The following is a 15,964-nucleotide window of genomic DNA, read 5'->3' as shown; positions in this document are numbered from 1 at the left end:
CTTCTCGTTGTGCTGGCACATTGTCTAGAGGAGCCCTTCGTTAGTTCAAGGAAACACACTTGTTGCTTTAGCTTTAGCCATGACCTTGCCACCTGTTGATTCAATGAATCAAATGGTGAAATTTGACAATGCGCCGACGCCAACAATTCGGCTGAAAAGCTTTTCGACATATGTTGGCGCCTTCCAATGGCGGCGAAACACTCGGAATTGTTTAAAAACCCACCATCAGCATTGTTTCTGCTTAGTTACGCGCGTGTTGTCCCACAGGCTACAGGTCCTTTAGAAGTTCCCAGCCCCAAATCACGAAATTTTATCTGCCGACGGTAAACTTCAACGTTGAATGCCAACAATGCAATTATTTGATCAATTATACAAGTTTTGCACTGATGACAAATAAAAGTTGCACAAACTTCGATCAAAAATCAAAACTTTTGCTGTACGCTTATCCAATTTCAGAGCGCGTGAAAAGTTGTGTTTTATAGAAAAACAATCAATAAAAAATCGCAAAAATTGTTGTACAACTTTTAATCAGTGAATTTACTTTCGAATTGTCTGCCAATAACAAATTATTTGTTTCATTGAAGTTGAACAAAAAACTAATTTTTTATTTTTAGTTTGAAGACAATTTAAAAATATAAATCTTAAAAAAAAAAGTGTTTCACACAACGAGTCGACAAAAAATACTTTGAGAACTCTTCAATATAAAAACTAGTAAAGTTCCTTTGACGAACTTTTCGTCATTTTTACTTTATATTCTACAAATTTTCAGTTCTTTCTTTCTTTAAATGAAGTAACATTTAACAACTTATTAATTACTGAGTGTAACTGCGAAATGCAATTACTGACTGAGGTTCCGTATTCTCTTCATTTGTTATTGTGTTTTAGTTGTTCGCACAGCACTGAAGCTGAAAAGCTCTTAAGCAGAAAACAAAAACAAGTACTTCGCGAAAGAATGTCCGACAGCGAGAAGTGACATTGAATGTGTGAGACGACCGCAGGATGAACGTAATTACGTCTAATCCCCACGAAGTAACCGCAACGACAATAATGTCAAACACAAGCCAGGACATATCAGCGACAGCCACAACAGCAGTACTCAACTATACGAGCATTGCGAACCGGAGTACCAGCGGAGATTTGGAAGACATGTCCGCTGAGGATGAGGAGATGTTTCGGATTGCAATTATCGTCGGCGATTGTGTGCATAGATACTATGTGCCAATAATTTGTTTCACTGGCAGCATCGGCAACATTCTGTCCGTCTTTGTCTTCTTCATGACCAAACTGCGAAAGCTATCATCGAGCTTCTACCTGGCCGCATTAGCCATTAGCGATACTTGTTTTCTGTGCGGCCTGTTCATGCAGTGGCTAAACTTTCTCAATGTGAACATTTACAATGAGAACTACTTCTGTCAGTTCTTCACATTCATCAGCTACCTGGCCAGCTTCTGTTCGGTGTGGTTTGTGGTCGCATTCACCGTGGAACGTTTCATAGCAGTCATGTATCCACTGAAACGGCAAATCATGTGCACTGTTCGACGTGCCAAAATTGTGCTACTTGGTCTGACGTTGGCCGGATGTGTGCATTGTGTGCCGTATATACTAATCGCCAAACCCGTCTACAGTCCCAAATTGAATGATACCATTTGTGACTTGAACACCACATATAAGGTAAGTACGGCTATTTGAAGCGACCACAGGTCGTATGCGTAATCAATAGCATCTCCACGTCCTTGTCCGTATCACTCATCGTCCGCATCATACATGAAAAATGTCAGCCTGCTGTCACTGTTTTATAGGTGTAATTCCAATACTGGTGTCCTTTGGTTTGTTTTTTTTAATGGGTTGCCAATACCAACCGGCAGTGAATAACGGTACACAGACAAAAACGTTGCAAGTTAGCAGCAGAACAAAGGAGAGCATGGACTATGATACGACATCCTTTTGTGTATTCAGTCAGACACACATTTTTCGAATTGTTCAGTTCGTTTATTGTAACCATCAATCTATGGAAATTTTATACGACTTCGAACAAGAAAAAAATACACAAATTCAATTGTGGACGACTTGACCTTAATTGAACTTTGAAATGCACAAATATTTTACATTTTCTACCCGTCAATATCAATTAACTTTTATCTATTTTCCAATTTTATGGAACACATATACCACCTACATAAAAAATCATTTATCTACACGATGGACTCAGCCGTTAATGCTGATAAAATATAAATTTAAATTTATTTCATTTATTGAACCCAAGATGCCTGATTTTCGTACCTCTTGTGTAAACATAATGATCGATACAGCATATATATAACCCAATTTAAAAGCTCGCATCAGTAAGTAAGGCGCTCATCAAACGTATCCACAACCCAAAACATTTCTGCTCATTATAAAAACCCACAATCGTTTCGCATATCTAAAAGCATTTTCAGTCCCAAGCGAAAACTTAAGTAACAAAAAAACATTTTGCCAAAGACAGCTGTAAAACTTGTTGGCTTGGATAAGAACTAAAAAGAAAAAGTTAACCGACTGTTGATCTTATTTGACGCGTTGATAAAGGACTTTGCCCTCTAAGCCAATCAACAAATAAAATCAATTGTGTGCAAGTGCTCAGCCTTAAGCTAAATGCGCAAAATTCGTGTTAGTCGCAATAAGCAAAGTCAATACAAATACATATGTTGTAAATGTTGCCAATCAATTAGGCGCACAGTTCGTTAAGCCAACTGCTGAGTGAGTTAGGAGTAAATTGACAATTTATTTGGTGAACCAACAAATTAGAAGTAGAAATGTGGCACAAGACGCCTCGTAATATAATGCCAAAAGACAAGATAATTCCAAATCAATGTGTCAACGAATATGAAATACTCTGCAGAAAGTCAGATAAGCTAAATGCAGAGATAATATATTTTGTATATTTCATCATTACTGATTAGATACTTGCTAATTACAGAAATTAATTAACCGGAAAATACAAACTATAAGCGACATTTTAAAGCTCATTCAAGTGCGGTTAATTTGAATTACTGAATTTTATTAGTTAATTTTGTCTTTCCTTATCCAACAAACTCATTATATCAACAATATGCCTTCTAAGACCAAACTCCTCATCCAGGACGTCACACTCCCATAAGCGCTGTACAAAGACCGCAAGTAAACCTAAAATGTATATTATAATAAAAAACCAGGCATAGTTAAGAACTCCTCTTTCTTCCCTTACTCCGAAAATTGATTTTGGGAGCGTCCTATTGATAGCCATGCGAACCAAAACGAAAAGGTTCTGACCTTCGCGGCCAATTTCCTTAGGCGTTTGATAAATCTCGAATTTCTGTTTGCAGTGCGTTTTAAGTTGACACCTTTTCTTGAAATTCAATGCTAATTTCAAACAAGGCACAAATTGGGGGTCTCGCAAAGTGACACGACAAGCGAATAACGGTTTCGTATATTAGCCAAATTAACCGTGACAACAAATGGAGCTTGAAGTTGACCACAAAGAGACGCCCATAAATATGATAGAGTGTCAACTTGTACATTATTCAAGTACATTATATACAACTGAAACATTCACATTTAATCAGTAAAATAAAAAATAAAATTCAAAAAACAATGGCATGCGGTCGGGCGAACGTGACGTATGAGTGATGCGCCCATATTTACAGTATTTGCTACATGGGAAGGGAATCTGCTTTCGAGGCGTCTAGCTTTGCCACATTGTTGCACATTATTTTGGGTTGGTCGCTCGTCTGCCTCGTTGGACTTGTAGATCGATTGGCGAACGTCTATTGACATAATAATAATAGCAATAAACAATATTGAAAAGCAGCAACATTTGTGGTTGGGCGGCCAATTATGCAAAAAGTACGCATTGTTTTTTTTTATTTCTTTCGTGACTTTAGGTTGCTTTGACAAAGCCTGTTTAAATTAGCTGTCAACGCCAATTTACAAATTATTCACACAATTTGTCGACAGTCATACATATAAATAAATGGAATTAAGTGTATATTTGGATGCTAATTTGCTAAGCAAAAGCAGTGAACAAGAACCGACGTAAAGCTATATATTTATTTGTGCATTCAAGAATGTTTGTTAAAATTAGTTCACATCTTTATGAAAGCTTGACAACTACTACACAATTTTTCTTCTTCATATTTTTCTTTAAATGTTTGTAGACCAAAGTAGTTCTTAAGCTAGGTATTATTATTAATTGAAACTACATTCTATAGAGTTTAAATCTTCATAATAAACACATCAAAAACTCTCACTATATTAGATTTATAATGTATATACATATGGTCAGCATATAATGCTTAGCCCAGTCTTTAAATCAATCAGCTAACCTTACGAAAATACCACATAAGGTTACAGCTGATTATCAGATTACACAAATTAAATAGCATGTCAGAGTCTGATTACAAAGTGAATGTCGGCAGGCACAGCTACAGCAGCAGCCGGTCTAATAATTTAATAGAATGTCATCTGGATGTGGATGCATTCAAGCGAAATTGAGACAGAGAGAACTGAATTGAACTGCGTACAGAGAAGCTACAATAAATGCGATACGAGTTGCATTGTGGACATCTTAACAGACTTGGGTATAAGCTACTCAATTCCCTTTGTCGAGCATGTAATTCAGAACTGGGTCTTAATTAGCGGCTTCCACTAGGCTCAGTTCGGCTGACTAAATCCACCTCAAGCAGCAAGAGTTTATAGATGTGGTCTCATGAGAATTTCTCCAATATTAAGTTGCTATGAACCTGTGCTTAACAACAACCACAATATGAAAAAGCTAGCGTTAAATACAAATTGATAAGCACTTACACTCTGATAAACCCGGCAAACGTAAAGTGACCAAAAGTATACAGAATATTAATACATGAAAATTACATTACAATGAAATATTTAATTATATTTGCTTTTTAGTTCAACATTTTAATGTCGAATCTAGGACTGTAAACCAATTGAAAATGCGCTCATTAAAGTGAATTACTTTCAACTAGCCACTTGAACCTTTACCCATACTATGATACAGTTTTAAGTACTTAATTCCAGCACTGCGTTAAATTAAATGGTTTAATTGATTTGCATTGTTGGAAAACGTTAGCTCAAAATAATAATTAATATCAAATTGTTTACCATTAGCACATTTTAGCATAGACATTATTTGAATTATTTTACAATTTAATCAGCATCTAGCCTGTGAAATAATTCATAAATTATGCGTTATGTATTTGGTATTTGTTTGCGGAGGACATGCAACGCTAATTATTACTTTTTTGATTTGTAATTCGCTTTTAAGCTTTTATCGAAATGCATTACTTTTTTGTGGTGCTTTAAAACAAACACAAATTTCAAGCGAAAAATTCCAAAGCCTGCGAACAAAGACCGGAAATTGCAAGAAACAACATTAGCCGTTCAAATAAAGTGCAGAATTTCGAAAAATTTCGTTAAGAGGAAAAAAAGTACATTAACAAGAGCCTTAAGGTTATTAATAGTAGCGTTCTGCCGTGATAAACAACACTCTAAAATAGCTAAAAGCCCTAACTTTTAAATAGAAATTGATGAACAGCTCTTATCTTATTCTTCCGTGAAATTTGTTGGACATTTTCAAGGGTTTCGCGCAACACCAAGAAATTAAACGCAAAAAAAATCAATTACTTTTAGTAATTTAGTTATGAAGCTGTCAGCTTTGAAAAGCAACAGAAATTCGAGTTAACTGCAGTTGCCCCCAAAATGAATTACGCATATGGCATGTTGTCAGATCAGATTCGAACCTAATTCGATAAAGGATGAACCAGATATATATAGACAGGCGTGTCTGTCTTTTTTTCTTGCAGGAACAACTGGCCTTGTTCAACTATTGGGACTCGATTGTTGTATATGCGGTGCCCTTTACAACCATTACCGTTCTGAACACCTGCACGGCCTACACCGTTTGGAAATTTGCCACTGTTCGACGCACATTAACAATGCATAAGATGTGAGTAAATAAAGTGCGATTGTTAATAAAATAGAGTGTGGCATCATCTACATAATTCAATATTTGGCATCTAATGTTATTTGCTTGTTTTAATCAAGCAGGAAACCTCCGTTAACCAATACGTCGTCAAGTGGCTTAGCTGCATCTGGCACATATCGCATATCAGCATCCCTGAGACGTCAAAAGTCAACGGGCTCACACCCAAGCGGACAGCACAGTGTCTCCCGGCAAACGGAGCAACTGCAGCAACAACCACGAAAGGAATCCAGGTCGCAACACAATTGCGAGATTGCACCGAAGCCAGGTGAGACACTTGTGACAGAAAGGTGTGGCCAATTGACTCGACTTTGTAAACTTTGTAAGCTGCCGACTGCTAAAACTAAAACTTAATGTCAGGCACACACTCACACACAGCAATAACTTTGTTGATAACTTTACCTAAACTATTTTCTGCCAACTTTGGCTACAATTAGCAACAGTGTGCAACATATGAGAACGTGCAAAGCAGCGTGTTATATGAAAACTACTTAAGAGTTTTCAAAATGCGAATACTTAACTAACTTTTTCGCTCTGGTTAATTTGAATAATTTCAAATGCTTTGAGCAATGCCATTATCCGATTTGCTCACACACATCAACACATTTATATTGCAGCACATCGCAACGTTCAGAACTCATCGCAACTAAAGGTTACCAAAATGCTGCTCATAATCTCAACAGTTTTTGTCTGCCTAAATTTACCCAGCTGCTTGTTACGAATCGAAACCTATTTGGAGGTGAGTTCATTAAAGAGATATATCTGATCGACGCTTTAAATTTGACACAACACAAACACAAACAGCTTTTGTGCGCTTCCAAAATTAAGTGCAGTCTTAAACTGGAGATTAAAACATGTTTCCTTTCTTAAATAATGTTCAATCAAAGCACTAGGGAAAACAGAAGACCCAACCAGCTATATGCATTATAAACTTGCCAACCAGCTATATGCATTATAAACTTGCCAAACGAAAGCACACTCAAGAGCAAACGCTGCGTGGGCTGTGCTTAAATTTTGTTAAAATTATACTAAATTTATTTGAGCTCTCAGAATGATTGCTTAACACGTTCAGCCTGCTACATTGTTGTCAATCTTAATTAAAGATGACAAATGGAACATAGCAGCTGGCCACTTCAGAAGAAACAAACTTTTGTTTTGCCAATGAGCAGTAACAGCAGCTGCTGCAGGACAACTACAACTCACATAGCAGATAAGTTTGAGAGAATATTTTAGCTAAAGCCACAAACTGAAACACAGTACAACCATAATACAGACCCATGAATACGAGTGTATGGTAATGTGTCCATAATTATAGGGCAGAGATAAGAGAATTGACTATAGGCCAAAGATAAAAGAAATAACTTGATTAGAGTTTAGTTGACATGGGACGACAACAGCATCGCATGCTTAGCCACATAACAATCTCAGAAATCAAACAGCATTCAGCTTCAAAGGCAGCACATCCTGACTATATAATAAAAGGTTCCAGCGATAGCTCGTTGCTTTAACATGTTTTTAACATTTATCATATAATTTGTAAAGCATTAATTAGTGTGCGTACCTTTTGGATTGTAAAAAAATACACAAATACTGCACTCCCCCACCAATAAATTTACCCAAATCTCATTTTAAGGGGTTGGCATACTTTTAACACACATTTTCATGACATACATGTGGAGTAAACAAAATAAGGTTTTTGCTCGATAATTTGAAAGCGTTTTTCGGTAATACAAATTTTAGTGATGTTTGGTCATAAGTCAATCTGAAACTCGCATGACTAAGCTCTGAGATTGTAACAACAAAATAAGCTCTTCTGCAGTATTAACGAATGGGCAGGTTTTTACACGTGCAACATAAAAAACATGTTGAAATATCCATTTCATTTATTTGCCAGTCAGAGGTAAAGCAATCAACGTGACACGAATAAATGGCAATTGGTTGGAAAGAATTGAGTTCGACAGAAAGGCAATTGGGCGGAAGGGTTTTATGTTTGTCCAATAGACAGGAAATGTCGAAAAGGCTCAACAAGTTTCACAAGGTACTTTCAGGGCTTGCTCTCTCTCTAAACAGAAATTACATAAGTGGAATCTCTCAAGCGTAATTAGAAACTTGTGCGAAATGTACATCAAAGGATAAATTATTGCATAATATGTTATGCCACACATATACCAGTTATAAATAGAAGGCACATTCAAACGAAATATTTATTTAAATTATTTCTCCCTACCATATTTAACAGACACAAACATCGAAAACACAAACTACGACAATTGTTTTGCAATATATTTTCAATGCGTTCTTCATAACAAATTTCGGCATCAATTTTGTGCTTTATTGCGTCAGCGGACAAAATTTTCGGTGAGTATTGAAAACATTTACAAGTAAATTTATGTAAATACTTGAAAGCACACATGTGCCCTTCCATAAATCATAAATCGCTGAGTACTTAAGACATTTACAAGTGAATAAATATAAGAGCTCGAATACCCACAAATGTGTCTACCATAAATCAATATTGTAATTTTGTTTTCCCTTGGTTTTATAGCAAAGCTGTGCTCAGCATTTTCCGACGCGTCTCATCGGCTCAACGAGAAGGCAACACTCAAGTGACAGGTAAGAAAACACGCAAACACTTAAGGAATGTCCCTACCCTTTCGTCAGATTAAATAAAATTAAATTAAAATTTTACGACGGATTAGAACAGCAGAAACTTGGACAGGTGAAACAGCTCCAACATAAAATGCAAATCGCAATGTGATTGAGTGTCATAGGGTGTCGTTTACATAATATACTCACTCTTGAACCTTTTATCTTAAGCAAAATAATAATAAAAGAACACATTATGTGTTAAAGCTGAAACTTGAGGCAACGAGAGTATTCGATTAAAAATGTACAATGTAATTTGATAAAGAATAGAGCTGTGAAAATAGTAAGCTTAAGATTTCAAGGATATCATATGCCTTACAGCATCTTAAAGCATATGAAAACTAAATTTTGAAGTATAACTAAAGTTAAGTTAAAAAAAAAAACAACAAATATGCATGTCACTAATCCGACGAAGGTTAACAGAATCAGAACAGTCGAGAAGGTTTTGTGTGATGCATACAAATATTGACAAAGCGCTTGAGGTGTGACACGGCAACAGAGGAGTTGCTGCCGTTTGCTTGAATGAAAGGCTACAGGAAATGAAATTAACGCTGCCACTGTTGTAGCCAAGGCAAATATTATCAAATTTGTGCTCCTCTTCACTCTTGGCACTTTATTATATTTGTTCATTCATGTTGCCCAGTGTAAATATGAAGCAAATAGTTCCAGCAACTGCAATAATGCTTACTACTCTTCAAGTTCTTGTTGCAGTAGTAGTTCATGAAGTCGGTGGCTTGTCAACATCCCTAGTGAAATGTTGACATCATGCACTGCAGGACAATTGCAATTATTGTGCAAATTTTGATTGAGTTGTGCACAACAGACAATAGAGGTAAAAGTTCTATAACTTCAAAACAGTATTTAATTTACCCAGTTGGTAGAAAATGAAATCAGCTTAGTTGGATTATTTATTACAGTTCCAAGCAAGGTCAAGGTAATAGGTTTAACACAAGGCGTCTCTTGTCTGATGATGCTCACTTCTGTTGAACCGTTAAATTCTATTAAATGCCAAGACAAAGCAGTTGTTGAACACTCCTCTTAATTAATCCAATAAATTTTTTTACTTTCCATACTACTACTTTCTCTACTAACACTTTCTCACGACTACTTTAACTTGGTTTTGAGCTTTGAACTTTTAACTCATTAGCCACATGTTCTGAATAACAAGTGTGTTTAAACTAGCATATTAAAGAAGTTTTACCATTGATTGAATTTTCAATTCAGACAGCGTTTCGCACATTCCTCGCATTTGCCGTGGCGTTTTAATTGCTTCAAAAGTGGTTGGGTGGCAATTTAATGAGTGTTTGCTGCGTTTGCAAAGTTCAATCATTAATCATGGCTTCGATTGGCTAAAGCAATATTCGCTATAGTTTCACGCACACACACATTATTCGATACATTTTCTGTTGCTGATACGGCATGTGAAACGTGTGCTGAATGCAATGTATGTTCCTCATCCGTAGGGCCTGCTTATTACCGTTGTTGTCTATTCGCCCCATTGAGTATTGCCAACGCCTCGGGAGCACTCAGCTAAAACGCGACCTGCTGGCAATATGTTGCTTACCAAGTCAATCAGTGCAATACCCTCAAGGCTTGATATCCGCTTATCCATTAAAGCTGACAAGAAACGTGCATATATATGACTTATACAATAAATATATACATTTATATAGCTCTGCCTATAAATTAAGACAGGAACGCACGTGGGCGTGGGTCTTATGTCTCACATTTCACTTAGCTTGAAGTTAATACACTCAATGACAGTTGGCTTTTTATTTAATGGCCTACAATTGAAAAGTCGTCTTTGTTGTTTTGACCATATAATTTACTTAACAATTCACACAGAACCGGACAATCAGATAGCGCTTCAAGCACAATCAAAAGAAATCGTCGCCATTAATCTTTTACACAAACCCAGCATAAAAATAGAAGGGTTGCTAAAAAAAAATTGGGTAAAAACTAAGAAGCGAAGCGCGAATTTAAACTTTCCATCACTTTAAGACTTTGAAATCGAAGATACTTTATAATTGACTTTCAAATAAATTAACTAAAGTCAGTAAACAAAAAGCTTTCGGAAAACCCTTTTTACTATTTCATGAAACAAAGTTGTTTGCTGGTGACAATTTTCATTTGAGTACAGCTTTTGTTTTTGACTTTAGCAGAACGAGCGCAAAATTCTTTGCATAAGAAATTCATTTGCATACAATAAATAAAATTATATAAATATATTTAGTGTATGTGTTTGTTTAAGAGTATCTGTGAGACAATAACACACCCAGGCCAATGTTTAAAAATTGTTTATCAAGTTTTAGTCAATGTCTGTGTGTAAGTGTAGGTGTTGGTTATGTGTGTGTGCAGTATGACTGGCGTGTGCATGATTGATTGCCTCAGATTGGCCAGAAATACAATATGCTCAAATAAAACTCTGGCAGCTAACATCCGTTAAAATATTACGCTGGTTGACAGTCAATCAAATATTTTCAAATTAGCCTAAAACTGGTAGCCTGTACTCTAAATTTCAATAAAAATAAGTAATAAGAATAATTTCCTTATTAAAAAATTAATGTCTCCAAGAAAATTCAAAATTGCTTATGGACATGTTGAAAAATACGGCTAATTGAAGGTTGACCACTATAGCTAACAGTTTACAACCACACCCACTAGTTTATATGTCTTTTTCAAGGTAAGTGTCTAAATTAAGGTGGCGCCCAAATGTATGCTATATTTTGTGTAAAATTGCGGTTGTAGGTGTTGACCACAACTTGAACGTTGAATGTCTCTTAAAGCTCAACATTGACTAAAATTTATGGTATGGCATCTGCTCTATTCATATAAAGCTCAATCTTTTGTTAAAGTTACCTGAACCAGAACATGAAATGATGAAAATGGTGGCAAATCTGAATTGAAATCACAGCCATCGCACACGGTAAATAACAAGCTAACGATTGATGCTTTGAAACTCGATTTACTGTTTAAATTTGAATTTAGTTTCGATTGTGGACCGTTTATTTTTTGGTCTTACACCCATTGGTCTTACATCCATTGGTAAGACCAAAAAATAAACGGTCTACAATCGAAACTAAATTCAAATTTAATCAGTAAATCGAGTTTCAAAGCGTCGTTGAATATATATTGAAAATGGCTTTAAGTAATTTAATATTAGCCAGGTAAATTAAATGTACATATTTTCGCTGTTTAATAGAAAAGGTGAATTTAATCAATTTTCAACCACTTAACCTTTATTCTAAGAACGGTTACAATTAGTTACGCGTCTTAATGAGTTTTTTGCTCAAAGCGCGATAAATTATCCTAGAACCTTTTTAAAATGTTTTTCCCATTTTTTTTTCTGGTTTGTTTCTTTGACAGTTTCGGAGTACTGTCGGAACACGGGAACCTCAACTAGAAGACGCATGATGACGCAGCATTGCTGGAACGAGATGCACGAGCTGCATCCACTTAAATAAAGAGCTTTGATATGATTTAGAATCGTGAGAGATATGTTTTGTAATTGTAAACAGAAAAAAAAAACTATTTAAAAAAAAAAGTTAAAAAGAAAACTGTTTGTGATGTTGGTAAGGTTAAAAAAAAATAAGGAAGAGGAAAATATCATTATAGGATATGTGAAACAGCGATTAAAAAAAAAATACATATATAAGAAAGCAGATAAATATCTTAAATTTAAATTGATACACCAAAAAATAGGGTATATGTTTATTTATCCCAAAACGAATATTACACAACTCTGCAGAGCACTTCATAATTCAGTTGTCAGCTTTTAATTTTAAACATATGTGTGTAAATTGAATTTGTAATGTTTAAGCTTTGTTGCTGCAATTTAATTAAATTACTATTAATTAATAATTAATTAATGTTATACACAAGCGAAAATTTTAATGAAAAAAACCTGACAAATTGAAAACATTCAAATAATAAGTGTTAACCAAATACGTAATAAATATTCATTCTATTCACAGCAACGACAACAAAATTAGTTATTTTAATTGTTGGTCTTTTGTAATCGTAATTTTCCCGACCCCACAAACCACACAGGCAAATATGAATTTAATGGAATTATCTAATCAGCAGCAGATGTTTCAATTACGTAATTGAATTGAGGCAATATCTGGCCCACAACAGGACACCAGCAATCACATTTAAGGGTTTTTCGTGGAACAAGTTTATCAAACCGAGCGTCATTAAGCAGCATTATTTTAAGGTAGTCAAAGTACCGAGCTAACTACACAGTTCGGACAAGGCCAATTTGCCATAACAATAACAAAAGTTAAGCTGCTTAGCGCACATAAAAAAAAAGGTCAGTCAGGTGCCCCAACTGCAAAATCCCACTTGTTGGCTACCAACACACCAAAAATATTTATATGTATGTATATATATACATTTCAATTTCCGGCACAGCCCCATAATCAACTTGTAGATTATGCCCATAAATGTGGGCGAACGGTCATGTTTACAAATTAGAAATTACTGCTAATTGCCGTGGCTAATGCGACAACAATGATAAATACCTTAAATCTGTGCGAACTCATGCAAAAACAAACAAAACAAAAAAAAAACAATATGAATATATGAACACAAGTAAGTCTAAAATAATCGATTTGATTTACTTAACCTTTTACCACTGCGAGTGTTGGTCAACATTTCTGCCAAAATTCCAACACACATGGCCAAAAAGCTTGTGGAGGCAAGAGTTGATAAAAAAAATTCGCACGAAGAAACTATTAAAAGTATTATCAAGAATTTAAGTAGTTTTAAGAAACTTTCCAACAATTTGACCTACTAATGATGAACTTTGAAGCTGCATTCGATGGATTAAAAAAGGCAAAATGAAGTTTGTTGAGCGCAACTTTGAAATTATTGAATTCTTACAACTTTTATTCAAAGTTTCTATGCAAAATGAAACACAGATAAATAAAGGCATATTTAAGACCTCTTTTACAGCCGTACTCTTTCTAGTTACGGAAAAGCTTTTACATTTAAGCTCATTTTGAGTTTATTCAAGTTTGTTAGTTGCAACAAATGAGTCGTTAATTATGGGGATAAGAGCTCATACCTTTCTCGTTGTCGCTGTGGAGTGTGCCCACGACGCTGCCAAAGAAACGCTTGTCCAGTATTTGCAGCAGCTGCAGTGCTGTGGCATGCACCTCCACACGCGGACAGCCAGTCATCAGTAGCGTTACAGTTATGACGGATGTGTAATGGTCGCATGGATACTCTCTGGGGAAAAACAAAATAAATACACAAAATGTAAATGAATTTTAAGCACATAAGGATTTAACTCAGCATTCGCATAAGATATGGTTTAAAAGTGCTTCGAGAATGAGCTACTTAAATAAAGCAATTTAAAGCAGCTTGCTTTAAAAGGGAGCGAGCCAACTTGAAATGGCTGTCAAATTAACAGGCCACTGTTTGCCAATTAAGGTTCAATCGCTGCCGCTGTCATCGGCTGTGCCATCAAAGAGGCAACCTACCATTACGCGTCATGCCCGAATAAATCCCCTTCGCGAATTTCATGGCAATCGATTCTCAATTTGCATTCAAAATGCCAACACAGAGGATTATGCAACGCTTTTTCAATTTCCTCTTGTAAGACATTTAACGAGTTTAGTTTCCATATTGTGTACCATTAAAAACCATTTTGATGCTTTTAAATTGTTTAATATGTTATAGTAGTCCAAGCTGAAACCAACACTACGGTCAAAAGCGCATTTTCAGTCAGCATTCTTTTGATAAAAAAGGTTTTTTTGGTCAGCTAGCTTCTACCAGATTTAACAATTTCACAAGTTTTTACGAATGTAAGCCAAGTGGATATTTTCATATAATTTGACGGCATGTTTGCGAGTGTGGTGAGATGTGGTTCTTTATATTTTTGTTATGGAGTTTAGTCTTTACAAAAAAATGCTCGTTGAAAGGACATACAAAATAAGGACTTGTCAAATTGTCATTCAGCTAATTTGAAATGACTTTGCTGTTATGCAAACCAACCGACTAGACTTTAAGTTGGACGGGATTGGTATTGCGACAAAGGAGAACATTGTCCCACCCCTTCTTCCCCTCTTCCTGCCAGTGTAATGGCACATTGGCCACATGCGCCAGTAATTAAGCAATCAATCAAAGTTCGGTTTTGAGCTTATAGATGCATCTGTGTGCTTTTGTGTGTATAGATTTCGAAAGGATGGTCTTCGAACGACATGTACTACAGTTTGATAAAAAGAAAACCGCAAAGCGTTACACAGATTTAAAAAAGAAAATAAACGAAAGAATTTTGACTATGAAAACCTTGTGGAGAAGCTGTAGTAAATCAAAGTAAACTATGGCAGCAGTTTCAAAGTGCAACGATGCACAAAATTTAATTTATTTATATAAGACAACAGCACGCAAAAACCACACAGAACACTTGCCACAAAATGTGAATCATTCAAAAAACAAGAAACAAATGGCACGCCAAGGATAACATACCCTTGTAGACCGAACTCAAATTGCTGACATCTGAACTTTACCAGAAATTTTACAAATCTAGCGATGTTTATTTGTGAAAATATTCAGCGCAGAATATCAAGATAAAACAAAAATGTTTTTACAAAAGAACTCATCTTTCGATCAATTTTTTGTGCAAATTTTAGCAGTAGAATGACATGCATCATAACTGATAAGTTGAGTTAGGATAACTTGTTAAAAATTAATTTTTAAGTTTTATCAACATAGCTTAAAAACTGAGAGATTAGTTTGCATAGTCACAGACAGACACACAGACAGACGGAAGTCTAGACTCAGCTACTGATGCTGATCAAGAATAAGTTATGGGGTCGGCTAAGTCTTCCTCAATGCGTTACAAACTTCACAAAGAAATTGTCATAGCCTCTACAAAGGTACCAAAATATAACAGTTTTCAGCTGTGTGCTGCAAATAACTTGTGTCCCAAAGAAAAGAATTACACACGCAAGCCGAATACACGCATGCAATATGATTTACAGAAATTGCCCAAAGCAACTCAAAAATGTAGAATATTTAAAATTCAGTTTTCATTTTCTTTGAATATTAAATATGCTTACGGCAGTCATAAACTCTCAACAAGCACTCAATCCACTCAAGGATTTATGATAGTAATTAAAATTTAAAAGATGAAACACTAAATATTTTTAAACGCTGCATAGGCGGATTATTTAAGTTATTTCAGAAGCTTTTGGCAAGAAGATAATATAATGCAAATTCAAAAAAGACAAAAAAATAATTCGAATTTATCAAAAAAAAAATATATATATATATATTGAAAAATTATGCACTGTC

General features: G+C 35.3%; 2 protein-coding genes across 9 annotated transcripts in view; one reads left to right on the top strand and one right to left on the bottom strand.

Moving 5' to 3' along the window:
* Positions 1 to 15,964, bottom strand: part of LOC6557536 (protein furry) — a 45,840-nt gene that overhangs the window by 14,626 nt on the left and 15,250 nt on the right. For all 6 annotated transcript variants that reach the window (XM_032743025.2, XM_043215478.1, XM_032743027.2 and 3 more), the window contains one exon: positions 13,731 to 13,894. In XM_032743025.2, coding sequence (XP_032598916.1) covers positions 13,731 to 13,894 — 164 coding nt within the window. The remainder of the gene's footprint in view (positions 1 to 13,730; positions 13,895 to 15,964) is intronic.
* LOC6557552 (neuropeptides capa receptor) lies at positions 697 to 12,174 on the top strand. Of its 3 annotated transcripts, XM_001984163.3 has the most exons (8): positions 697 to 711; positions 886 to 1,671; positions 5,838 to 5,980; positions 6,082 to 6,284; positions 6,634 to 6,755; positions 8,256 to 8,374; positions 8,562 to 8,629; positions 12,029 to 12,174. In XM_001984163.3, the coding sequence occupies exons 2-8, from the start codon at positions 1,000 to 1,002 to the stop codon at positions 12,124 to 12,126; spliced, it is 1,425 nt and encodes a 474-aa protein (XP_001984199.1). In that variant the 5' UTR covers positions 697 to 711; positions 886 to 999; the 3' UTR covers positions 12,127 to 12,174. The 3 variants fall into 3 exon arrangements, with proteins under 3 accessions (XP_001984199.1, XP_043071415.1, XP_043071416.1); XM_043215480.1 differs by lacking the exons at positions 697 to 711; positions 8,256 to 8,374 and having other exon boundaries at positions 894 to 1,671; positions 12,029 to 12,125; XM_043215481.1 differs by lacking the exons at positions 697 to 711; positions 5,838 to 5,980; positions 6,082 to 6,284; ... (1 more) ...; positions 8,256 to 8,374; positions 8,562 to 8,629 and having other exon boundaries at positions 894 to 1,671; positions 12,029 to 12,125.

This window comes from Drosophila grimshawi, unplaced genomic scaffold (assembly GCF_018153295.1).
Source record: "Drosophila grimshawi isolate 15287-2541.00 unplaced genomic scaffold, ASM1815329v1 contig_44, whole genome shotgun sequence".
Taxonomy (NCBI): Eukaryota; Metazoa; Arthropoda; class Insecta; order Diptera; family Drosophilidae; genus Drosophila; species Drosophila grimshawi.
Note: the sequence above shows the minus strand (reverse complement) of the source record. Positions and strands in the feature narration are given on the sequence as shown.